Source organism: Ursus arctos, unplaced genomic scaffold, assembly GCF_023065955.2.
Source record: "Ursus arctos isolate Adak ecotype North America unplaced genomic scaffold, UrsArc2.0 scaffold_25, whole genome shotgun sequence".
NCBI classification, from domain to species: Eukaryota; Metazoa; Chordata; class Mammalia; order Carnivora; family Ursidae; genus Ursus; species Ursus arctos.
This window is the reverse complement of record NW_026622930.1, coordinates 25,924,267-25,951,476: the sequence shown is the minus strand read 5'-3', so window position 1 is coordinate 25,951,476 and position 27,210 is coordinate 25,924,267. Positions and strand designations below refer to the sequence as shown.

Genomic DNA, 27,210 nt, shown 5'->3' with positions numbered 1-27,210 from the left:
GGGGTCACATACTGCTGTCAGTGGCACCTGATCTATCTGCCTACACTAGTCTGTTTATATGAATATCTCCCCTACCCTACTGTGATCTCCTTAAGGATGGGGGCTTTCTGAGACTCCCTTTTATAATCCCAGAGCCTAAAAGAGGACCTGGAGCACAGGAGACACTCAGTTTATGTTGGCTGTGTGAATAAGATGATAGAGTACAGTTCAGAGAAGTAGAAAAGCATTTATTAGGATGTAATATGCCCAACCAACTACAGAATCCAATTCTACATTCCTCATTCTGAAGCTGACCTTGTGAAGGACACAGATGACTGAAGAAACATCACCTCCTGTCAGCAACTGCTACTGTATTTCAGCACTTACTTAATCCTCAGTGACATCCTCACTCTGTCTTTCTAGGTAACATTTCCACTTATCTCCATGAAATTTATTTCCATTTTAGTCTGATCTTAACAGTTTGCTCCCTAAAGTCCCTCATTTTGGGACAAGCGGAGAAGGTCAACATGCCACCCCAAAAGCTGATTCACTTAAATATGGTAACAGATCACTTATCTGACACTGTCCCTGGATCCCTCATGTGTATACAACAGGCACAGACCAAAAGGACACACAGGCACCTTAGATCATGAGCAACGAAAACGCTGAAAGGAGTCCAAAGACAAGAAGATGAAATGTGATTTTTTTGTTCACCAGCCACAAGAAAGAAGTGGCTACAACAATCAAGAAAGTTCAGAAGGGGGGTGCCCAGGTGGCTCAGTCGGTTAAGCATCTGCCTTTGGCTCAGGTCATGATCCCAGGGTCCTGGGATCGAACCCCACGTCAGGCTCCTTGCTCAGCATGCTTCTCCCTCTCCCTCTGCCACTCCCCCTGCTTGTGCTCTCTCACTCTCTGTCAAATAAATAAATAAAATCTTAAAAAAAAAAAAGTTCAGAAGGTGATACAGGAAAAAGAGAAAAGAAAAAAAGAAAGCAGAAGAGAGAGGGAAGGGAATCAAGACTAGCTCAAGTGGTAGTAAAGAAGAAGAGCGGTAAAAAGAGCAAGAAGATGCTGCGGAGAAGAAAGAGCAATGAGAGGAAAGAGAAGAGAATTCAGTTATGCCAATTCCAACTCTGGAAGCCAAGAGACACACAGTATTCCGCCCTTCAAGCCTTCGCAGTCCCTGAGGACATCACTGCAGTGTGGCTGACCCAGGCCAAGGAGCAAGGTTAGATTATGTCGTTTTCTCCAGTCACCCAGCCAACGTTTACCGAAACCAACAGGTGAGGGGTCAGGTATATATTGAAATATTTAATAATTCTCAAAACATTTAGCCAAAAAAGTTAAAAAAACAGTAGGGACTCAGAATATTAGGTTTGCCATTACCTAGAAATTTTTTTTTTTTTTTTTGGTAAAAACAATCACTATGTTCAACACATGAAAAGTTAATGAAGTTCCATATGCATAACAACTGGACACCAACTTAACGTAAATAAAAAGTAAATGTATGACCAGGCTATATAAATAACCAGTCCACCTCTTTCCCAGTCAAACATTAAAATATAGCTATCATCCAGAAAGCTTGAAATGGTGTGTACAGACTCACCGTCAGTGGCCGCAATGGTAAACTCATCACCACAGGAGACCCTGATCACTTGCTTCCCACCTAGGGGTCCTCCCAACAGGTTGATTCCTAGACGCTTCTTATAATTTCCAACGCCCAACTGTCCACACTTGTTGCAGCCAAAGGTCAGCAGCCGGCCTCGCTCTAAGAGAGAATAAAAACAAATAACCAGGCACAAATGGGGCACGGAACAGAGGGAAAATGCAGCCAATGTAGAGTTCCATGGACTAGCTTCTGGTTGTTTAAGAGTATACAAACAGAAAGCTAGCCACAAAATCTTGCACCTAGGGCAGCTAGGGTATCTAAATCTATGACCGATTTGACCCAGGAAATGATTCAATATCGTATTTTCTCTCTAATGTTGTATTTTATTTTATTTTTATTTTATTTATTTATTTATTTTAAAGATTTTATTTATTTGTCACAGAGAACAAACAGGGGGAGCAGCAGGCAGAGGGAGAAGGGGCTTCCCACCGAGCAAGGAGCCTGATGTGGGACTTGATCCCAGGACCCTGGGATCATGACCTGAGCCGAAGGCAGATGCTTAACCGACTGAGCCATCCAGGCGTCCCTCTAATACTGTATTTTAAATGTGGAAAATGGGTACTACCTAACTTAGTAAACTCATAAGTGGCACTAATTAAAGGCATGGCATTCTCATTAAGGGATGGAGTGACTGTGCATTTTTATTTGAATGCCTAATTTGTTGATGAGATAATACTGATGTCAGGGGGAAAACCGGAGAATGTATATATTGTTAAGAAGAGCTAATACTTGGGGCACCTGGCTAGTTCAGTCAGTGGAGCGTTCAACTCTTGATTTCAGGGTTGTGGGCTCGAGCCCCACATTGGGTGTGGAGATTACTTAAAAATAATACCTAAAAAAAAAAAAAAAGAAGAGCTGACACTTAAGAGAATAAAAAGTATGATATACTGAGGCCTGTGTATAAAGTCGTAAATCAACTCACCATCAATAGCAGCTGTATGGGTCTTGCCTGGGGCAATTGTACGGATCTTATAAAAGGACAGCTGTTTGGCCAAGGTAAAGGAGGTTGTGTAGGGAACTTCATGGTATGCCTGAAACAAGGTAAAACACAAAGCAAAGACTCATGAGGTAAAAATGAAGGGGTAGTGGGCTGAGAATGTTGTCATGGTGACCAAAAGGGCTTTTAAGCAAATTTGTTATGAAGAAGAAGGTGCCAGGTAGCTTTACATCCAGTAGAATACCAGAGGAAATAAGCTCAGTATGTAATCAGAGAATTTAATTAGTGTATGAGGCAGGACTTTCTGACAACAGAAGTTGGAGCTCCTAATCTAAGAGTATACAAAACATGAACTCTATATCGCAGAAATATCTACATGAGGCCGAGCCATTGACATTTGTCTTGGTTATAGATACCGCATACCTAACAAAGGCAGGGCAAAGAATTAAAATCTTGAGGACTTTCTCCAGCCCATAACGCAACCAGTTTACTGTGATCTAATTTCATTGACAAGGCAATGTTCTCAACATGTTAAAGCCCACGTTCCCTCTAGATTAGCATTAAAAAATTCCACTCATGTAGGTTGAAAATTTCACAACAAACCCAATGTTATAATAAAAACCCAAATCAAGTAATGGTAATTCTAAATATGCCTTTTCAAACTATGAAGACACCCTACCCAGACTTGCCCCAAATTTGTACTCTCCCAGTTGAGAATCATAACTTCAGAGATTGCTTAAAAATTCTTTTTTTAAAACATTTTATTTATTTATGAGAGAGAGGGAGAGACAGACAGGAGACAGACAGACAGACAGAGTGGGAGGAGGAGCAGAGGAAGAGGGATAAGCAGACTCCATGAAGAGCATGGAGCCCGACTTGGCACTCAATCTCAGGACCCTGAGATCATGACCTAAGCCGAAACCAAAAGTCAGACGCTTAACAACTGAGCCACCCAGGCGCCCTGTTTGAAAATTCTTATTCACTGCATCAGGAAACTTCTGTCTTTCCCTCTTTTTTTATGTTAAGTAGGCAAAATGCCCAATGTGGAGCCTGAACTCATGACCCTGAGATGAAGAGTCGCATGCTCTACTAACTGAGCCAGCCAGGCGCCCTTGGAAACTTTTATCTCTTCATTTGATTCTTTAGGACATGACAAAAACTCATCATATTAACACAAAGAGGAAACGAAGACTTTACATTGGCAGTGAATTTCATGACATCCTTGAAGGAAGTGAATGGTAATTATATTCACTAAGCCTGTACAGGATCAGTGATTTGGGAGAAAAAATCTAAAAAAACTCTCCAGGGAGGTGATGCATGAAAATGTTTCTTTTCATGTTAATTTTCTTATACCTATTTTAGTGATAGGGTAGAATCTGAATTCCATCACTTGATTCTTTGTAATCATTTATTGAGGCAGAATACACTATAAATACTGTACAGCTTTAAAAAATTTTCTGTATGCATATAAATGTAAACCCACCACCCAGATCAAAATAGAGACCATTTCCATGACCCTAAGATCCCTTCTGTTAATAACCATACCCATTTTCCCAGAAGTAACCACTACTTTGACTTCTGCCATCATAAACTCCATATAACTGGAATCGCATAGTGTGTACTCTTGTGTGGCTGGCTTCTTTTGCTGAACATAATAATGTCTGTGAAATCTTTATTCTTAGGTGAAATTCCATGGTCACTAACCAATAGCATTTCCAAAGAAATTCCCACCTAAGAGAAGTTTTGACAGTGTGGTTAGGGCACCAAAGGGTACTCACTTCATGGTTGATGATTCCAGACATGCACTGATTCAGACCCAGCTTGTTGAACTCATTGAGTCCACAGGCCAGCACTTTGCCTGACTGGGTCAGCAGAAATGTCCCATCACAGCCACACTGAACTGCAACAATAATCAAGGCCTTGGGAACATCCACCTGCATGAAAAAAAAATCAGAAAAAAAAAAAAAAACCCAAACGTAACTTGCATTAGGAAAAAACCCTTAAATTCTTTCAAAAGTGATGTCCTGCATTTAGCAGAACTGCCCACAGTAAAGACTGCTCTATCCTCTTCAGATTTTCCCAGCAGCTTGAAGACTACAGTTTTCAACAAGGAGCTCAGGTTTGATAATTAAATGAAAGAAGGCAATTCCAGCTCGGCTAAACAGACAGCCCTGTCAAAGGCTGTTTTGTTTTAGTAGTAGGTCCTAGACTTCTCAGAAAGCACTGGGAAAGAAGCTTCAACCCATTGCTGATTTTGTCCTCTGAGATGGTAGGCCCCACGACAGCTATAGAAGAAACTCAGTAGCCCTAAACGGTCTTAGTCTGGTCACATTATAAGTGAGGTGACAGAATACTGGGACAGCAGCCAGGACTTCCAACTGCTCACATCCCTCTAAGCTAACTCAACAGGGCTGGGGAATGGTAAAGGGACAGGATGGATGTCTGTGAAACCTGAGAACTCAAACCTCAGTGTTTCCACTATAGCCTTTTCAGAAGAGAAACTGCCATGGTCCCACAAATAATGTAAGTTAATTGTTTAAATGTAAATACACATAGTTAACAGTGAATGGTATAGTCGATTTCTGTCAACCTTCCAGTGGGCAAGCGAGCCAGAGGACCACACTCCTCCTGCAGCTGCTTTTAGCTGCTGTGCCAGCTCCTGCACAGCTCACTCCTGCAGGGCTGAGACTAAGTAGATACTATGTTTCATAAAACATGACCCTAAATACAAACACATTTGGTGTTCAACTGTGGAAATCGGAGGGGAAAACGGATGCATTTGGTAAGAGTTAATATACTGCTTTCCAATATCTTCCCAAGGAATTTTCTGGGGTGTATTTAGCTCAATGTGACTTTTTCATGATACATGCTGATTTCAGCTCTTATTCCTGAGTAAAATGTGACTCCAGAGTGTCCACAATGGCCGTGTCCTCTTTCTCAACTGTTTATAATTTAGTCAGATGACAAGGCCACATAGTGCTACATCAGGAATCCTGGATTGTCAGTCTCCCAGATAGAAAATATTTCAGAAATAAACACCTTGACATGAGGAGCCAGGGAAAGAGGAATCTGTGTTATTACTGAAGTCTGTGTGACCTAGATAAGCTTTAGGAAGAAGCTGCTTCTGAGTTTACCTTTTGTGGTGTGTAATAATCCTCTTCTGAATCCAAACCCAGTCGTCCTGAGACACACATAAGAGAGAAAACCATTAAAATGAGGTCCTTCTTCCCAATGAAAATGTTCTGTAACATTCTCTTTTACTGAATCAACACTTCTCAAGTACAGGCTACATGATGTGTTCCGATACATACAAGCTTGAAGTCAAGCTGGCTCCTGGGAATAAGTGGACAGAGACAAGGATACACCTACCATATTCACCACAGCCCCAAGAATAGACTTCTTTGTTTCGTGTCAAAACCACCACATGATTATCTCCACAGGAGACCTGCTCCACTGGATTGCTCAGGAAGAAGTTCAGCTGCATGGGTTCTAGTACTTCGGGCCCAGCAACCTTGTCTACCCCCATGCAGCCATAATAATCAGATCCAAAGGCATAGAGCTGACCCTCATCTGCAAAAGGAAGGAAGGCATAACCCATCAAAAGAATGCCTTTGTCCAATCAGAAAGGTGGGCAGGGCTAGAATGAGACTATTCCAGCCAGGGATCTCATACAAAATGATTACGTCAGAGAAATCCGAAGGACAGACTGTAAATTCAGAGCTGTTTTTATTTAGGGGGTCAAGGGTACTATTATAGTAATTTTTAAAAAGTGGTAGAACCATGCTGAAATTTTATTGCTGCCATCTCTATTTTCTAGAGAAAAGGAAAAGTCAGTAGTGGCAAGATGAAAACTAAACTTTAGCATGGGGTATTGTATGGAAGTGATGACTCATTGAATTCTACTCCTGAAACCAACACTGCACCGTATAGTAACTAACTAGAATTCAAATAAAAATTTGAGGAAAAAAAATGTAAATGGCTTTAAAAAAAAAAAACAACTAAACTAAACTTTAGCTCTTGATTCCTGATTTGGTGTTATCCCTACCTGACTAGGTGGTAACATTAGTTTCCCCCTCAACTGGAACATACAACATATTTCTCCTGATAACACCTCTTCTCTGTTACCCATGTGCCTTTCCTTGCTTCTCAACCACCCTAATACTACAGCAAATTGGGGATGTTGTTATTAATGTGTATATCTGCTCACTGTCTTTGGCTCTTTGAATACTGTTTTTTGCTATAAAATCCCAACTAAAACTGTACAGCATTAAATACAATACCCCACGTTAATGCACTGGGATGCTTTTCTGTTGATGGCTTACCTGTCACACAGACAGTGAAATCATCACCACATGACACCTGACGGATAGCTTTGCCTTGCAACTTTTCCACATGTTTTGGCTGTCGGTAGGAGGCTTTGTCTCCGTGGCCCAGCTGACCATGGAGTTTAGTACCCCCTTGCATGTTCTGTGAAATAAAGAGGTCTTGTGAAGTTTTAACTTTTCATGTCAAAAGCTAATCTTCAATATAACTTCCTATCAAAAAAACCATAGGAAAATATCAGCTGGAAATTTAGAAATGAAAAAAAAATCTGTAAGGCAATTCAACCATTTAATGATAGGTAGTACAAAACCCCTGGAAACAGGTAAAACTTAAAAAGTATCTAGACTGATATTCATCAAGATTAAAAGAACACATTCCCAATTCTTTCTCCTTCAAGTCCAAGGTGAGCTTTCATATTTAATTATGGGTGTTGGTGAAAAAAAATTCTTTATATAGTCTAATTTGATTGTTTTCTACAGGAGTATAGCCTCTTGGAAATCCTTATTAGAAGCTTCACAAATTTTGGTCACAGTTTCCCTGAAATATGGAACAATTATAAAGAATCTGGCTGCGTCAAAGAGGCTGCTAAATAGCACTGAGAATAGTTCTAAATGACGTTTCAACAGGTTTATAGAGAAAAGTAATTCTTTTCATTTAAGAACTCAACTGTAAGTCCTTGTATAAATATTTTTTTAAGGGACGATAATTTCGCTCCATTTGTGGCAGCCCCCCAGGGGCTAGTTCTTTAAGGGACAGGGTTTTAAGGAAGTAACAGTTAACATTCTATAACAGAGGTCAAATCATTCCTTCATTCTTTCCATCTATCAATAATTGAGCATTTACTCTGTCACACACTGGGGACAAAGCCTGTCCTTGTGGAGAAGTTATCTGAGACTACTGGAAAAAATGAGTTCTCTCAGGAAGAAGAGGAAGAGTGAGAAGAACTGAGGGCCTAAGACAAGGTTGGGTAAAGGAAAAGCACCCTGAAACAAGTGAGAGGGCACAAAGAGACAGGAGAAAAGCCAAGAGAAGATGCTCTCATAGAAGCCCAGGGAAGACAAAGGTTCAAGGAGGGAGAGATCAACTACTTCAAATGCTGCCAGGAGGTCAAGAAAGTAAGGACAACAAAGTATCTGTTTGTGGGTTTTTTTTTTTTTTTTTAAGATTTTATTTATTATTTATTCGACAGAGATAGAAACAGCCAGCGAGAGAGGGAACACAAGCAGGGGGAGTGGGAGAGGAAGAAGCAGGCTCATAGCGGAAGAGCCTGATGTCGGGCTCGATCCCATAACGCCGGGATCACGCCCTGAGCCGAAGGCAGATGCCTAACCGCTGTGCCACCCAGGCGCCCCTGTTTGTGGTTTTTTAAAAAGATTTTATTTATTTGAGAGAGAGAGAGAGAGAGCACAAGCCAGGGGAGGGGGGGCAGAGGGAGAAGGAGAAGCAGATTCTCCACAGGGAGCCCGAAATGGGGCTTGATCCCAGGATCCTGTGATCATGATCCGAGCTGAAGGCAGACACTTAGCTGACTGAGCCACCCAGGTGCCCCCAAAGTATCTGTTTTATGTTCACAATTTATAGGTCATTTTATTAAAAGTAGTTTCAATCAAGTGGCAGAGATGGAAGCTGCATTGTAGATGAATGAGGAGTAAGTGGGAGATAAGAGAACAGATAGCAAATACAGGCAATTTGTTCCAGAAGGTGAGAGATAGGGTGAAATCTAGAGGGGAACAAAGGAAAATTCTATTGAAGATATACCTAGCTATCTTCAATCACTGATACAGGTCTTAGAATTTTCCTGATGTGGTACACTGCTTCATTTAATTTATAAAACTATTTCACAGATACTAGTTGCTCTGAAACTCATGGTAATAGAACAGAGTAATTAAGTGACTTTCTGAAATAACCCAGCTGAAAATGAGAGTCTAGTCTCCCGAGTCCAAGCCTAGGGCTCTTTTCATTCTTTCTTTCTTTCCTTCTTTCTCTCTTTCTTTCATTCATTCATTCATTCAAAAAACATTTACAAGTGACAGGCACTGGGGAAAGATACCTCAGTGAACTAAACAGACAAAATCCCTGCTCTCGTAAGAGCTTACATTCCATCACCCCATGCTGCCATTCCCACAGCACACGTTCAACTAACAAAATACTTAGCCTCATCGCACTAAACAATTAGGCTTACATCACTGTTCTAAAGTACTTAGCTTTCACTTACCACCCAGGTGTATAGTTCCTTCTCCACTGTGACCACAGCAAAGTGGGTATTCCCTGCACACACCTGCCGGGCACTACAGCCACTCTTGATGACATCCAGTTTCTGGGGAGTGGATTTTCCACCACCCCAAACATAGACTTCACTGGTTCGTGATGTTACCACAGCAATGGGTGCTTCAGTCACAGTGCTTGACCTGTCAACAACCCCCAGAACAAAGGCACATTTAACATAAAAAAACTATATCAAAGAAAAATGCTTCCAGTCTGTTCCCAGAGAAGAACCGCCAATTATGGTATGAGAAAGTATGTTCTTTCTCGACAACTTATTTCAACCCTCTATCATAGCAGGCCTTGCAATTCCTGCCTCAGGGCTTCATCACAGCTCAGCCAGATCAGATTCCAGTCTGGTCCATAACACCTACACTTTTCAACTTTTCAACATTCATCATGGTAATGATGTCCACTTCAGCAAGAGGATGAAATTATAGCCTTCTGTTTTCTCAGAAATGACTATCTGACATTTATGCGGATGTTGGCTTCTCAAGGATGCCAAAGGCTGCTTACTGGGATCAAACAATGCATGGACCAAAGAAAGAAAGACCCCCTGATGGTAATTTAAGAGGTATCACTTTTTACGAGTCTCCTGGCATTACCTTGGTCTTTTTGTAGGTGCGTTAAGCAGTGTGACTTTTTCCTCCATCTCTCTACCAAAAGAAAAGCAAAGATACATGAGTGCAAGAATAGGTTCCTACATTGTACCAGTGTCTCTTTAATACATTTCACAGATTTAATCCTCTATAAACCATGTGCCTCCACAACGTGACAATACTTTTGGAAAAGTACCTCGATATGATTCAAACAGTTATACGGGCCTGGCTTTGGACATATCATTAGATAAGACGGGGCGAGCCGTTTGGGGCCATTTGTTTCCTCTCTCCAAGAAACATTCCCACCTGGAACAGAGAACCTAGAGAACCTGTGTTGCACATTTTAGATACCTGCTGACCTCTCTATCCAGGCTGCCCACTGACTTCCCAAACTCACCATCTCTAAACCTCAGCTCATTCTCTTTCTCCCACACAGCTTTTCTTTCTGACTCTCCTATTTCTGTAACTGGCACATCCCATTCTCCCAGTGACTAAGCTTAAAACCTCGGTCACCTTTGACTCAGCTGTCTCCCTTTCTTTAATATTTGAGTCCTACAGATTCTACCTATCTAACGCCCTTTATATTCACCTCTCCTCTCCAGGCTTGCCACGTTAGCTCTGGGCAGCTTTGCTTCCCACTTAGACTGCTGCAGCACCTCCTAACAGGTTTGACTTACCACACTGCCAAACCACTTTATCAGTCCTATACAAATTTAACACTGAGATTAGTTTGCTAAATGAGTATTCCTTAGGCATGCCCCTTATCACACGAAACATCCACTACTGTACTATAACTTGAATTAAGCACAGATCTCTTTGTCTACTAGCATTCAACAGTCTTTACCTACCTTTCCAGCCTTCTTTCCTTCTACTTACACCCCGTATTCTAGCCCAGGGCTCTCGTTCTGTCTAAAACACCTATAGCTGAATTCCTGGGGTGGTACTTAGCCATCAGTAGTTTTTGAAAGTTCTTGAGAGCCCCAGGTCTAGAACCACTACTCTAGTCAAATAGGACTTAGTGTTTCCTCAATAGTTTCCACATTTTCCTATGTCTGTGCTTTATCTGGAAAGCTCTTTGTCTTATGTTTTTCCATCAAAGTACAAAGTTCTAATGAAGTACTGTGTATAAATGTATAATTATTGCAATAAAAACTGCAGTTAAAAATTATCAATGGAAATATTTGAAAAGAAATTAAAATAGTGATTATCTGGCTGGGAAATAAGCCAGATAAAAAATTTAAATATGCTTAACCAGCACCAAAGGGCGATACTGCTGGAATATGCGTCAAACATAAGTGGAAGGTCATAGTGCTGTTTCTGGAGTATTACTTGTAATTCGAGGCACTAAAACACTGGCTAGACCTTAACTGGACAAGAACCAGAGAAGGTTAATTAAATGACACAACAAAATAAAGGTACTGACCAAATGACAAAGATTATGGAATTAAGTATATACTTAATGTATCTAAGGGCAAGACTTAAAAAAAGAGCAGAGCAAAGGTTTGAATATTGGGAAAATATAGAAACAAAGAACTGGTAGGGGAGGAAGAAGGACAGTAAGAAAAATAGTACAACAGGATGAGAATAATAAAGAGGTGCCTGGCTGGCTCAGTCAGAGGAAAATGGGACTCTTGATCTCAGGGTCATGAGTTCGAGCCCGATAACAGGTGCAGAGATTACTTAAAAAAAAAAAAAAAAAAAAGAATAACAACGAACACATCTTCCTTTAAGTTTGGGTTTGAATCCTCCTATAGGACATGAGGGATAAAGGACCTTCAACACAGAAAAAATCTCAGGAAGTAACACGGCAACAATCATGCAAGCTTGATTTCTGAAGAAGACTCCTCCAACTGCAACATACCATCTAAACGATGCACTGAAAAACAAAGGCCCACTTTAAATTCATACTACTATCTGACGATCGCTGAGCATCTTGTGAAAAGCCCTGGGCTGAGCACTTTATATGCATTCCCTCCTTTAATCCTTACCCTACCTGACTTGATAGAAAACTAAAGAACAGAGATGTTAAATAACTTGACAAAGAAAATAACAGAACTCAGATGCAAACCTAAGGATGTCTGAGTCCAGAGCCCTCCTCTCTTAATTACTACACTCTAATGCCCTAACCCTAGATTAAAACTCACAGATGAGGGGAGTGCAGGGCTCTAGGGTCTCATCAGTACAAATTCGGAATAAAATAGCACAGGCTAAGGAGGTGAAAGTCAGGAGCTCCTCTCAAGCAGCAAAAGCAGAGATGTTGGTAGCAAATGGCACCAGAGCGGCCAAGTCAGGAAACGCTGCCCTCTCTTGTGGTCCTCTGATCAGCCCTTTAACAGTCAATCATCCATAGAAAGACAACAGAGTGGACTTCTCTTTACTTTACCTCCTGCGTTTCCTGAGAAGGGGGCGATCCAGAAGTTCATCTGCTGTGGGTCTCTGCTCAGGATCCTAAAAAGTACAAACTGAGTTAGTTTTAATTTAAAGGAAAAGGGCAAAATGGGGTCTGAAGAGGCATTTTACTTCCTCTTAGAAGGCTGTATGCTAATTACTCAAAGATAACTGTGTATTATCCTTTTGTTCCAAAAAACAATTTCTTATGTCACATTCCATGTTTTATGCGTTATTATCTCATTATCATCAACATTTGTACACGAATGAGAGTGCACCTTCCTTACTTGGCCAGTTATGGCACCGCCTCTCAAACTGCCATACATATAGCACGTAAGAATCTCCCAGAGTGTTTGTTATAAAGATTTCTGGGCTTTACCTACAGAGATTCTGATCTAGTTGGTCTGGGGTGGGACTCAGGAATCTTCATTTTGTATTTGTAAAACTCCTCCATTCCCTAGCAATTCTAACACCTATGGTTCATGAACCATATTTTGAATAATACCAACCTAGAGCTACACTACTACATATACAGTACTATATATATTCTGCACACTAGGAACTCTAAATTACCTCTAACTATAATTTTGTAAAGTCAATCTATGAAAATTAATCTTGATCATGAAAAATGGAGCACAATTTAGATGGTAAAATCATTTCATAAATCAATAAAGTAAAAATAAAGCAGAATAAAGCCAAAGGATTTGTTGCCTGAAAGAAAGAATTGCCATTGACTATTCTTCTGGGTATAGCCACAAATATATCCCACCTTGGGGAAGCGAATGTGGCTTTGTGCATGTTCATCTATGCATATCATACTCCAAACACTAAACTGAAATCAACATGTAAGTCACACTTACCTGGTCAAGGCATGCGTGGACCATTTGAATCAGTTCCAAAGAGTACTGACTAGAATCAACTTCCATGGCCCGGATTCCTTGTACAATCTTCACACACAAGTTGAGTGGATTCTATGACAAAATGATTATTCTCAGTTATATAAAGATTATAATCTACTAGTAGGGGCTCTGAAATGTCTGTGACTGTTTTTTGTTGTTGTTTTTTTAATGGTAATAATTCTGCATTAGGTCTGATTTCTTTTGTAACTATTAGTATGCATCAGCAAGAAATGGCTAGGGATACACTGTTGCTATCAGAAGGAATGAAGCCGAATGGCCAACATGGAGATATGACTATGTGGCCAACAGTATAATACTCAGAGCATGTTATAATCTGACCCTTCAACTGAATCCTAAGAAAAAGGAAAGCAAGATTAGCCATGCTTCCTGGCTTTAAGTACCTCCTTTGCCAAGTAATCTGCCTCCTAATTTATGTATCCTAATAATGGTTATGCAGGGGATACTCTGCTGCAACAGATAAGGCAGTAAATAATAAGATGACAATGATAATAATATTATTATAATAATACCATTAACACCTTTATTGAGAGACCACAGTGTGCTAGGTAGGCACCCTTGCAAACCCCCTGTAAGGAGGTTATTATGATTACCATTTCAGAGATGTAAAGTAACTTGCCCGAGACTACACAGAGAGTAAATAATGGAATCATAACTCCAACCAAGTCTGTTTTGACTCTAAAACTCATTTTCCTTCTACTATATTATTTAGAAGAATTAGATGATATACCAGAATAAACTTTAGGATTTAGAAAAATAAATAGGTCTCGTGAAAGGTCAATGAATTTGCATTATCTTACATTTGGATTTTTCATATACATTATCACAGCATCTCTATGAGAAAGATATATTTTTTTCCCTTGTTATAGATAATGAAACAGAGGATCAAAGAAATTCTGAAACGATTGCTTAAGTTCTCACACAGGGTTTGCAGAGGACATTGGATGTGAATCCACTTTTGCTACTCAGATTGGTCCATGGACTAGCAGCATCAGCATCATGTGGGAGCTTGTTAGAAATGCAGAATGCTGGGACCCACTCCAGACCTACTAAAAAAAAGTCTGCATTTTAACAAGGTGCCCAGGTGACTTCCGATATGTGTGAAAGTTGAAGAAGCACTGCTTTACACTGGCCTTTACTTAGGAAGAAAAGCAAAAAGACTAAAAGGGATTTGTAGGTCATAACAACCTCTAATATAAGAGTCAGTGTGCAAAAGATCAAAACACTTCAATGAGTATTACATAATTTGCCTTAACTTTAAAAAAAAATGATGTAGCTGAAGCATATGAAATGAAATGGCTTATCCAAACTGCAGCACCACGTAGTGGATTCTAGAGCCAATTTCAAAATTATAGTCAACAAATTCAAGTATAATGCTCAAAGCACTTGAGTAAGATTATTTCAGCTGGGAACTGAAGTTAAAGATAAATCTGGTATATAGAGTTTTAATAATACACTACATCAAGCCACTGCCTGAATACATTGTTTGTTTGCCTACAGCTGATTTCTAAGGAAGAAATCAAACTCAGGGATAAAGGAATTTGATTTTCTCAACCAAGTTATACCATTTGCAAGGACAAGGTGGGGATAATACAACTTACTGTGGCATCGAATGTTCTCTTTAATGTGAGCAGTTCAAAAATGACACAGCCTACTGCCCAGATATCAGACTTGAAATTGTATTTTACTCCTTGGCAGAGCTCTGGAGACATGTAATATGGAGTTCCCACAAGCTGAACGACAAAGAAACAATCAAAGAATAACTTCATTTCTGAGGTTACTCTATTAAGATTTCAACAACTAAAATAAATTTCCTACAAAATAGTGACAGCGACTATAAAGTAGTCATCAGCCTATCCCAAAAGTTTTTTATGAGATGATGCCACTATGGGGAGAAATCTTTTTTTCGTATCAAATTTCTTGGACCAATTATAAAGGGTAAAGGCACCGTGGTAATTTGGGAGGCACAACAGTGATTCCTAGATCACAGAGGCTTTAGGCCTACTGAAGACTTCACACAGATAAAGACATACTTAGTAAAAGTTCACCAATGGAAAAAAACAAAAAAACTGGCAGTGGGGAGATGATGATAAAGTGGTCAAAAGTTCTAACCTAAGTGCATGGTACTGAAACTTAGTAAATGGCTCAATTTGACCTCTGTAATAGTAACACAGCTAGGGAAATTAGTTTCAAATTTGAAAAAAAGATCTCCTGCCTTGAAGGATGGGTTTGGAAAAAAAAAAATGTTCTGAATAGAGGTTGTGCCTCTCCCCAGATGAGACAATGAGGACCCCAGAAATTCTAATAAAACTGATAGCCATCTTTAACCAGAAAAGCAAAGCAATTTTTAGATGGCTTATATGGCATTTATAAATCTTCATATCATTCCTTCTTTACATTTAACTGGCTAAAAAAAAAAATCAAGTCTTGGTTTTACCAGATTATTCTTGATGAGAAAAATCCATATAAGGACATGATTGCTTCCTCAGAAGCTCAATATGGCAACATCGTACCAGCAGACTGAGTTCCTGAAGCAGACTCCCAACCCTGGCTATTAGCATCCTTGGATGTCTCTAAATTGCTTACAGGCATATCTTGACATTATCAAAAAACACAACAGGACAAAATTAATTTTATTAACTTACATTTTCAAGTTCTTTCAAGGACAGAGCACTGTGAAACTAGAAGAGTAATAACTGGGTTTCATAATTCCTAAAAGGATGAAATCACTGTCCTTAAAGATCAATTTATATCTACTCTTTACCAATGGTCTTTCTTAGGATCAGGTGAGAAGGGAGCCCTGCAGTTGAGATGGCGTATGATATTAACACCAGACTGTTCTCTGCACATCAGCCTTTATTTGTAATATAGGGCTTCTGAACCAGAAAAATTCAGAGGAAACACAAAAAGAGATGTCTAACATCCTAAGCTCAAATACTGTTTAAATAAGAGAGAAACTGAAATCTATAAAGAAAAAGTGGTAGAGCATTTTACGTTTTTATTTTTTTTATTTTTATGATTAATTTTTTAATTAAAGATTTTTATTTATTTATTTGAAACAAACAGTGAGAGAGAGAAAGAGCAGGAAGGAGGGGCAGAGAGAGAGGAAGAAGCAGACTCCCTACCGAGCAGGGAGCTCAACGTGGGACATGATCCTGGACCAGGACCCGATCCGAAGGCAGATACCCAACTGACTGAGCCTCCCAGGCACCCCATTTTCCTGTTTTTAGAAAGTGTTGGAAAGGGCTATGAGTTCAGAGCTGTGATGTGGACAACGACTCTTGAAAGAACACCTAAGCATGTAACTGACTGTTAGTAAGCACAGGAAAAAGACTCCTGAAGACTTGCTTTATAAATATGGAGAACTTGCAAGAATACTGAGGAAAGTGTGAGATTTGGAGTGGTGTAGTTATATCTCATAGTACTGGAAAGGAAAAGAAAAAAAAAATTAAGACAAGGGCAACACATACTTACCGTCTCAGCCATGGAATACTCAGAATTAAGTTTCTTGGCTAGGCCATAATCTCCAAGTTTTATTAGGTTTGCCTTGGTCAGAAAAATATTTAATGTCTTTATGTCTCTGGAAAAAAAGATACTGTATATTAAACTCCTACAGACAATTGTTTTGTTTTATCCCCGACTCCACCCAAAATTAGTACAGAATAAAATGAGTGGTTATCACTGCTCACACTGTTATGGGATCCCAAACAGTGGTCACCACTTCCCATGTACTTTAACATTGAAAAGGGGATTTGGGGGAGTGGAGGCAGAGAATTAACTTCCTTCTCCAGAGCTTCATAGTACAAGCATGTCTCCCATATCACTGAGGATGTTAGGAAAAATTGAGAGGGCCAGATGGAAAACACAGTGCCCCAGGTAATCCTATAATTCCTATAAGGTGCACTGCCTCTTCAATTTGTGCCTTGAATTGGTTGGTGTTCAAGTTTCAAATCTGTTAAGGCAAGGGAAGAGGCTGCACATCCCAGCAGCAACAGGATTAGGCTGTGCAGCTCACCTAAATAAAACCACTGGATATTTTTCTAAAGATGAGTTGGTCATATGTAACACAAATAAACTGTGCCTGGTGCACACTCTGCTTCCTTAAGATGTGAAAAAAACAGAGTACTCTTTGTAACTTTTGAAAAGAAAATAATATGCAACTGTAGTAGCCATTCAATAGCTGTTGAGAAGCACATGTTAACTGAATGAACAAACCAACAAAAAAAGAAATACTGGTGAATCAACATTAATCTCTAGCAATGATCAGTGACTCACTTAAGAAGGGTATAATGTGAAAAAGTTCTAATAGTTCTTTCCTATAGCTAGAAATGAATAGAAAGCTGTTTTTCCCCAAAGATCTGGTAAAATTGTAAAATTACCTGTACAAAGTAGCTTTTTATCTAAATTAAGACTCAATTATAAAATTAAAAATAGATGCCAGTTATTATTGCTCATAGAAAATATTTACCGTGAATTCCAACTAATCTATTACCACTTCTCTTAGTGGTTTCTAGACTTTACTGATGAATTAATGAATTGAACTCTAAAATATGTCTTAAAAAAAATGACTGAGCAGTACTTAGCTACTGAGACTCTTCCTAGATCACAAACATAACTTCAGGAAGTGAAGGTAACACCCCTCATTACTCACTCTTTCCTTCCTAAATTATATTAACGGAAAAGCCTTCACTGCTTAACCAAAAAAATAATAGTGCTGATGGGAGGCACCCAAAGTGGGGGTTAGACTGGTGGGGAGGAATCCATCCTTTTTTTTAAGTAGGCCCCCCACACCCCCAAGGTGGAGATCAACACAGGGTTTGAACTCATGACCCTGAGATCAAGACCTGAGCTGAGGGGCGCCTGGGTGGCACAGCGGTTGAGCATCTGCCTTCGGCTCAGGGCGTGATCCCGGCGTTGTGGGATCGAGCCCCACATCAGGCTCCTCCGCTGTGAGCCTGCTTCTTCCTCTCCCACTCCCCCTGCTTGTGTTCCCTCTCTCACTGGCTGTCTCTATCTCTGTCAAATAAATAAATAAAATCTTAAAACAAAACAAAACAAAACAAAAGACCTGAGCTGAAATCAAGAGTTGGACACTTAACCAACTGAGTCACCCAGGTGCCCCTCCATACCATATGCTTTCATTCATTACCTATGAAGGATTCCAGCTTTATGGATACAGCTCACTGCTGAAACAATCTGAAATAAGTACCACACCACCATCTACAGAAAAAAAAAATTATATTTGGATTGGAAACAAAACATTCCACTTAAATAAAGACACACGCTAAAACAAACAAAACAAAGGAAGCTGCAACCAGAGGTTATGATTCAACATGACCTGACATCTCTTGCTTGGAGGTTGAGTAGGCAAAGAAAAGTGGTAGGGGTAAAAATAAAAAGCAGGTCATCATAAAACAGTTCTAATGCCATTATAAAATATAGTATGGTGAAGCAGAGTTGTGGAAAGAAATCCAAGAAGAATGCAAAGGTATAGAAAACTGGGCATACCAGTCTGCAGTAATAGAACCGGGAAAGAAAGCCCATAGAGAATCATGATGTGGAGGTAAAGCGTTTAGGAAGCAGCTATAGACAGCTTCCTTGTTAGAGGTTTCCTTTCTCATGAATAGCAACCAGAGCCTGGAAGGAGTCTGAACAAAAGGAAAAAAACACTCTTCATTGTTGGAAGAGTAAATATAGGCCTAGAATGCAAGAATCACAATACAATTCTAGCTTCCTTCCACAGAAGCATGAATTACCTCTTCCTCAAACAACTTGTCCTTCTGACGAAGGATTTTGTCATACAGGTTCCCTCCTGCAATTAAATAAGAGACAGGTGTGAACTGCTTCATAAAGACCAAAGCTTGGCTCCTGTACTCCTGTAGCTACTAGGGTTTTAACGGGTGACACAGGAAATGAAGGACTCTGCTTCCTCCCCAAAAGAAACCCCTTCTTCTCTCTTGGCTCTTTATAAAACTCTCCCCATCCCTCGCGGACTGTATCCAAAGTCTTCTTCAAAGATTCCCCTCCCTAACAAATGAGGCTCAATACAAAAATGGGAAGTATGACATTTTTAGAAAAAAGATGAATAAAGGCCATTCCTATATTATCCCAATTAGCAAAATACCTTGAATGTCTTCAAAATCAGATGTTCTTTTCTAGAACTCCTTTTAAAGGAATCTGCAATATTGTTATAACAACTTTCTGGTGTGATTACTAAAACATTTGGGTTATACCTGTGATGTGGTTTTGTACATACAGGGGTATCTCATCGACAACTTCCTTTTTTTACTACTTCACACTGAAAAGGTTTCCCACAATTTAGGGGACACGCTAGACCGTTTCCACTCATTACTCCCTTTACTAACTCCTTTCTGCAGAGTAAGTCTGAATTTGCTTCTCCCTTTCCCTTATCAAGTAACAGACTGCAAATGATCGCCATTCATGTTACTTCCTACCTAAAACTGTAACTCACACGCTAGTCCTGGCTCAGTTTCACAGCTTCTTTTCCCCTGCAATTTAGTAACTCCGTGTTTCAACAAATCTACCATTTGTTCTAGTCCCTCCTAACCACAAAGGAAGTTAACTGCTTGAGGCTTCTGCTACTTCAGAAATCTCTAATATAATCTTGTACACTTAGGTTTGATCAGAACCAGCAACAATCGTGGTACACAAGAGACAAGGCAAAAAGTTTGAAGTCTAAGAGCTTTCCCTTAGAGATTTAAGTGAAGGATATGTTGGGACTTCTTTAGCAGGTAGCTTAAGAAAGGGCTTTGAGGGTTCTCCTATGTAATAAGGATAATAGCTAGTACAGTATGTATTAAAGATTTGCTACACACCAAGTACTATGCTAGGGGCTTTACATAGTCATTTAATACAACAACCCTAGGAGATAGGTACTGTTATTAATAAACTCATACTAAGATGAGGAAGCTGAGGCACAAAGAAGTTTCTTGTGCAAAGTTACGGAGTTAAGAAGTAGTAGAGCTTGGGATATGGGTTTAGAATCTATATGGTTAGCAACTGAGCTAATACTGCTATCCTACAAGCAAAATGGTCTAAAGAAATCAGAGACCAGATAAATTAAGGCCATGTTTTACTATGTGTCATTTTCGCTCAGCTATGAGCTTTGAACCACTTTTCAATTGGATAGCTTTGGCTGAATCAATATAAATATCACTTGTAAGATTTTGTTAAATATTACATCAAGCAGTGCCAAGCCACACTATGTTTCTAGTGCCTAATTAGATGCCTAACATTATTGCCTAACTAAAGTCAATTCATGTGAAAAAACCTTGAAAAGTGAATGTAAAATTCAACTGAATAAATAATTTGAAGATGGAAGCATAAGAGACAATTTGAGTATGCAAGGGGAAATCCCTCCCCTTATTTTGTAAATCACTCAAAAATTCTCCAAGAACTATTCTCTTAAACTATTTGAACTATTTCTCTTAAACTCTAGAAATCCATTTAAAGTTTTTAATCAATGTATATGCCTCTTATTTTCTTCTTCCCTTCAAGGTAAGTATAAGCACAACAATGTCTTGCCAGAGGAGGTCTCCCTGAATTCTACCTTACCATTACAATATTCCAGCTCAATCAGCAGAGTGGTATTGTCCATGAAGTGATTGTAGTAGGCAATAATATTGTCATGCTGCAGCAGTGCCAGGATAACAATCTCATTCAAGGCATCACGACGTTCCTTCTCCGACAGTCGGGTCAAATCAACTTCCTTCCACACAACCAATGAGTCATCCTACAACACAGTAATAGAGGTATCGTGCTTTCCTCTAGCCTGGCAGAGAATGAATCCACACCTTGATCTGTAAGCCTAGAAAGAAAACTTCCTAGACGGGCAGAGACTGACTCCTTTTATTTTTTCCTTTAAAGAAAAAGGGAACAGAATTTAAAGATTCTTCATACAATTGAGCATTATAATTTACTACAGGACTGAGGAAAGTAAAGCACTAAGATGCTGTTACATTGCCGCTATACTTAATTTGCATGATGTCAATTCCAGGTAAAAATATGAGACAGAGGTAGATCTCAAAGATTCTACTGACAGACATTATGACAAACTGCTAATCATGATAAACATTGTAGTAGGGCTAGAATATTGGAGAAATGAACTGGAGACAGTAGTTATCTAGAGCTGACCATAGTCTCTTGTAAAATGGAAATATTAAACTTACCTCTAATTTTATAAATTCAGATTTCTCTAGTGATTTGTTTGTGCTTTCTAGATAGGAATAAATCATGCCTAAGGGCTTAGAGTTCACTTCCCTAACCTGCCCTATTTTGCAACTCTGTATCTCCTATAACTTTAACATGTCATGCGTTTTCCTCTATCCATGACAATTTTTCTGCAGCTCCCAATATTCACTCCCTTTTACAATACCCAAATTCTTTACTGATACTGCTCTCCAGCCCAGGAGCATCCCCATCTAGATCACTCTCCCTGTCCTTTAGAATGATTCTGCCAGGCCTTTTAAACTTTTGGGGGGATATCCTGATAAACCTTCTGTGCACTTATTCAGTGCAACCATTCATTCCTTCATTTTCGGAACTCAAACACTGATATGATATTTGTGCATCCTTTCTCATTTATATACACATACAACTTAAATGCTATTTGTTTTACTAACAGGGCTAACTTGTCTTCCCACTGAAATATAACCTTCTGGAGGCAAAGGGCTGCTTCTAATCAAACCTTTGTAAATTCACAAACCTAATCAACATCTGGTGATATGGATAATGCTATGCCAATTTTGGGAAGTGTAATCAAATTTAACATAAGCCAACCTCAATAATCAAGTTCAACATGATGGAAAAGCATGGGCGAGGAAATGTGAAACTCTGTTCTAGTCCAAGATTTACTTCTAATTTAAGTGTCAAGTGATTTAAATATACAGTCTTAGTTTCTTTAATTATAAAACAGAAATAGCAATGATCATCTCCTCTTTTTCATATTATGAGTACAAATAAAAAGATACTAACAGTAACCCTAAAATCATACATTAATCTTGCATTAAGATAAAAAAAAAAACACTCGAAGATTTTCTCTTGCAACCACCCCTCCTCCATCTTTCAGCCTTAAAAGTATGCTGGCTTGGAACACACCCCAGAACTGCAGATGGATCACTTATGGATGAATCATCATCATCCAAAGTCCTCAAGTTTAAGACTTCGGGGATCAAATCCAATTGGTGGTTAGTGTTTGGAAGTAGAGTCACCACTATGGGGTTTCAGATCAGTGTATTTCTGAACTTGGGGGTCAGTGATCCACGAATCTCTCCAAAGGATCTGTATATATGCAATAGGGGATAGGGGGAGGGAGGGATTTATGTTTACATCAGGTTTTCAAAGGAGTCCTTGCCTCCCCCCAACCCAAGTTAAGAAATAGTGGCTCAGAATATATCAAAAAGGTATTTCCCATGCATAAACACTGCCGGATGAAACACTGATGAAGAAAGCAACGACGAACCCAATGATCTTCTAGAAAAATCTCCAATTAAGTGTTCATACCTGAATTTAAAGATAACGGCAAAGACAGCGGAGTTGCCACTAACGTGGGAATTTTGAAGCTATGCCCCTCCTCTCCACCCCGACCTTAGAGAGCTATACACATGAGAGGAAGGAAGTTTCGACAACACTTCACATTCGTATGCCACTTTAATTTACAGTTTGCAAAGTACCTTCGTTCGATTCTCAAAATTAAACTTAAAAAATAAAGATTATTTTTAGGGTAGTTATCATTAACCCCAATTTACAGATGGGGAACTAAAGCTCAGAGAAGGTTCAATGCCTTGGTCAGCTCCCCGGGTTCGACAGAAACGACCAGTCAGTAAAACCAGTGATCTAACAATTCCCAGTGCAGGTGAGCTGGAAGAATGAAGACCCTGAGACATAGACCGGGCGGCCACGCAAACCTCGGTGAGGACGAGGCGCAAGCCGCAGGCAAAGCCGGGACCCGGTCGGGGCTGGGAAGCGGGGCGGCGAAGGAGGGGCTGGGGCGGCCGGAGCCAGGGGCCGCTACCTCGGTGCGGCGGTACAGCGTGGCCTCCCCGAAGGCGCCGCGGCCCAGGATGCGGATGGGGATGTAGTGCAGCTCCTCCTGCTCCGCCGCGCCGCCGCCGGTTCGCGGCCCCGGGCTGGCGCTGGGCCCCGGGCCCGAGTCCCCGCCACCCCCGGACTCGCTCCCAAAGTCCGAGTTGATGGAATCGCAGTGTCGCTCGTACTCGCCCAGCACCGACATGGTGGCGGCTGCAGGACCGGCCTGCGTGTCCCCAGCGGTGCTGAAGGCACTACACCTCTCTCACTTCAGACGCCTGGCCGCGACTCCGTCAGCCTCGCAACCCCGCGAGGCTCCATGGTGGCTCCTTCCCCCTGACCCGGAAACAGTCCCGGGTGCTTCCGGCCCGGCGGGCTTTCCTCCGCCCTCGCTGGCTCACTCGCTTAGTCTCGCGGCCCCGGCTTCCCTCCCTCCGGGCTGGCGGCGCTTGACGGCCGCTGGTGTGCGCCGCGTGGAACCGAAGGCCTCCGGCCGCGGCAGGGCAGTCGCCGACGGGTCTGTAGATCCCGCCCCTGATCCCTGGCCAGGTTCCCAACAGCTTCGCGGTCCGGAGGTCGCCCAGTCCCATCTTGGCACCAGGCCTATCTCAAGGGCAGTGATTCCACGTTGGAAAGTGCTCTTTGTTTAGTGAGATAGTGAAGATACTGTAGTAAGCGGAAATATTTGCCTCCTGTCATCTCATTGGGCCCAGTTATTGCTCCCAGAATCACCCTAGGTCCTTCTTCTTTACAACTGCAAAAATATTCGAAGTCAACTCTCCTGACACTCTCCAGATTTAATGTTCTCCTTCCATGTGTCTTTCCAAATCGTTGACCATCTGATCTCATGCGACATTCTTTGAGCACTAGGCACCGGTGTATTTGAGGGTGGGAAAGCTACAATAAGATGCTCCTTACCTAACCCTAACCGCAAGTCACTAAGAATTGTAATACAGTGAAAAAACATGTTCCATCAGGTACCGACCTTGGGCAACTTTACATCTCCAAGCTTTTTTTTAAATTTTAACTTTTATTAAGTGTTATGTTCCTGACACTATGCTAAAAGTTTTCTTTCCTTGAGTCATCCCACTTAATCCTCGTATTATTCACATTCTGCAGAAGGAACTGAGATAACCCAGGTTAAGTAACCTGCTCAATGTTACACAGCTAGTAAGGGGAGCTGGGAGTCAAACTCAGTAATCCGTATCCACATCATTCAGAGACCGTGATGTTTTGGGACTAAGAGAAAGTCATGTGGCTGGAGGCCAGGGTGTATGTGGGGTACAAGCAAGAGAAGACGGGGCCTCAGATGTTGAGTTTGCCTTTCCTGTGGGCAATAAAAAATTATTCAAGATTTTTAAGCAGGGGAGTATGTGACTAGTGAGTATATGCCCTAATTTGCTGAGGAAGTCCCAGTTCACGCCTTTCCCCCCAGGCATAACAGAGCTTTATTTTGCTCAAGTGCCCAGCTCAGACAATAAACAATACAGTCACTTTACATGAGACCAAAGTTATATTTTGCAAAGAACTCTGATAACAATGTGGAGGACAAAAACTAGAGGCAGGGAGACCAGTTAAGAGGCAATTTCAATTCTAAGAAAAGAAGAGGCACTAAAATATTTATCAGTGAGAGTAGAAAGGAAGTCCAGATTTGAGAAATCCACCTGAAGAACACTTTTCTATAAAACTTTAAAAAAAGATTTTATTTATTTACCTGAGAGAGATAGGGAGAGAAAGCATGAGTCGGGGAGAGGGGAGAGGGAGAAGCAGGCTCCCTGCCGAGCAAGGAGCCTGATGCAGGGCTTGATTCCAGGACCCCAGGATCATGACCTGAGCCCAAGGCAGATGCTTAATGGACTGAGCCACCCAGGCACCCCCCATCTGAGGAACATTTAGAACTTTGTGATCAGTTGGGATATGGTTGATGAGGTAAATGTGAGTCCAGGAGATTCACTTCATGATTTTTAGTGAGGTGGATAGTGATAGTAAGGAGAGGAGGAAGACACCTGGTAGAATGGGATAGGGGAGTTGTGAAGGATGAGTTCACACTCCTATGACCTCTCTACAGCTCATCAATGACCCTTGTAAAGTATGATATCCTACACTCTGCATAACATTCCACATTGGCTTTGAATAGTAGAGCACAAGAGGACTTCTGTCTCCCTTGATCTGGATCTAATACTTCTATTAGTATACTAACCTTTATAATGATGGTCTCCTTATACCATAGGTGCACTTTACGAAGCCTCTTTTCCACATCCAAAGCAATCCAAAGTAACAAAGTTCTCCCACTAGATCACATCACTTCTTTGCAATGCTTATCTGTAAAATACTGATGTCTTGTTATGTTCTTTATTGACTATCTCTGACATTAGAATGTAAATTTCACAAGAGCCTGGATTTTATACTCATTTACAAATATATATTAGTGCCTAGAAAAGTGCTCAATATTATAGGCTATGTATAGAACATTTTTTAAACCTAAATGCCAGCCTGATAACTCCTGTCATATTTTGTTGGTTTCATTCCAGTATGCCAGATTATACAGATAATTTTAAATTGTTCAATTAATTCATTCAACAAACACTGAGTACCAACTTGTGCCAGGTGATGAGTTACGACAGAAAACAAAATAATGTGGTTCCTACTCTCATGGAGCTTATGGTCCATATAACAAATAACTAGGCAATTAAACAACTGTTTCAGTGCTAGGAGGGGCATCTTTCCAAGCCAAACTTGCTGGGCTGGTGAAGGCTTCCTGGAGAAATATGCAAAATGTTAAGTCAGTGATGGCTAAACAACGTAGAGAGATCATTCTGGATAGAGGCCATTTCATCTACCTTCTTCTATTCATTACAAGGCAACGTGAGGATAGGTATTGCTTCTTATTTATCTGAGTCCTCTCCAGAGTTTAGCTCAGCATATTAAGCAGAATATATGTTCAAAAAATGTGGGGAGGGGAGTTTCCGTTAAAAGAATGGAAAAAATAGTTACTTAAAATCAAAAGTAAATAGGTTTCAGCCACAGCTTATTCATTTTTTTCTGGCATCTTTGCCATGAGGCATGATAGTTTTCAGTAGCTTGGTTAGCCTGATATTATAAATTGTTTTAGTTATAATGCACAGATACAAGCTTAACAGAAAAATGTCCTGTTCTTTTAGAGAATACAGAACAGAAACACTCATGCTCAGTTCTTCGTTATACTAGATATAAATGAAACTAAACATCTGGCCTTTGAATATGCATAAGTCCAGAAATACTGAACATTCTAAAGGTATAACTGATTTCAAATTGCCTCTGGTCAAAAATGGGTATTTCCATGTTATATCTTAACAAGTAAATATTTAAGATGATATATAGCAGAAGTTCCCAGTTGTGAATGGCGGATCCCTGGGGCCACAGAATCACCGTAAAGACTAAAAAATCTACCAAAGTACCAAGCAAAGTCTGTACCTTCATTTTCCAATATGGTAGCTTCTAGCTACACGCAGCTATTAAACATTTGAATTGTGGCTAGTCTGAATGGAGATGGGTTGTCGTTGTAAAATGCACACTGGACTTCAAAGGCTTTATATGGTGGTAAAAAAGGAAAATATTCATGAGGTGCCTGGGTGGCTCAGTCGGTTGGGTGTCTGACTTCAGCTCAGGTCATGATCCCAGGGTCCTGAGATCCAGCCCCATGTTGGGCTCTCTGCTCAGCAGGGAGCCTGCTTCTCCCTCTCCCTTTGCCGCTCCCCCGCTTGTGCTCTCTCACTCTCTAATATTTTTTAAAAAGTAAAATATTAATTAATCATTTTTATATTGACTACATGTTGAAATGCTATTTTGGATGTGTTAGACTATATTATTAAAACTACTTTCGCCTGTTTCTTTTTACTTTATTGTGGTACTAGAAAATTTAAAACTACACTTGGGGTTTATATTATGTGGGTTACCACTACAGCAGACTGAATAATAATATGCAGAACACATACTACCATTTAGTGTTAAAGTATGATACTGCTGAGACTATGAAGTTCATTTAAAAGTTTTGCTGAACTCGTTCATTGTTTATGTTCTCTGAAAGTAAATAATCAGTGAGAAATAAGA

At 40.3% G+C, this 27,210-nt stretch overlaps 1 protein-coding gene across 1 annotated transcript in view; it reads right to left on the bottom strand.

Moving 5' to 3' along the window:
* Positions 1-23,478, bottom strand: part of NEK9 (NIMA related kinase 9) — a 36,208-nt gene extending 12,730 nt beyond the window's left edge. The window contains exons 1-16 of the mRNA XM_026519480.4: positions 23,108-23,478; positions 20,650-20,827; positions 18,831-18,886; positions 18,224-18,294; positions 16,549-16,654; positions 14,676-14,807; positions 13,018-13,128; positions 12,153-12,217; positions 9,776-9,826; positions 9,124-9,316; positions 6,908-7,052; positions 5,955-6,155; positions 5,720-5,766; positions 4,364-4,519; positions 2,571-2,679; positions 1,586-1,747 (exon numbers count right to left, since the gene is read on the bottom strand). Coding sequence (XP_026375265.1) covers positions 1,586-1,747; positions 2,571-2,679; positions 4,364-4,519; positions 5,720-5,766; positions 5,955-6,155; positions 6,908-7,052; positions 9,124-9,316; positions 9,776-9,826; positions 12,153-12,217; positions 13,018-13,128; positions 14,676-14,807; positions 16,549-16,654; positions 18,224-18,294; positions 18,831-18,886; positions 20,650-20,827; positions 23,108-23,326 — 2,002 coding nt within the window. The 5' untranslated portion in view covers positions 23,327-23,478. The remainder of the gene's footprint in view (positions 1-1,585; positions 1,748-2,570; positions 2,680-4,363; positions 4,520-5,719; positions 5,767-5,954; positions 6,156-6,907; positions 7,053-9,123; positions 9,317-9,775; positions 9,827-12,152; positions 12,218-13,017; positions 13,129-14,675; positions 14,808-16,548; positions 16,655-18,223; positions 18,295-18,830; positions 18,887-20,649; positions 20,828-23,107) is intronic.
* Positions 23,479-27,210: the final 3,732 nt, after the last annotated feature.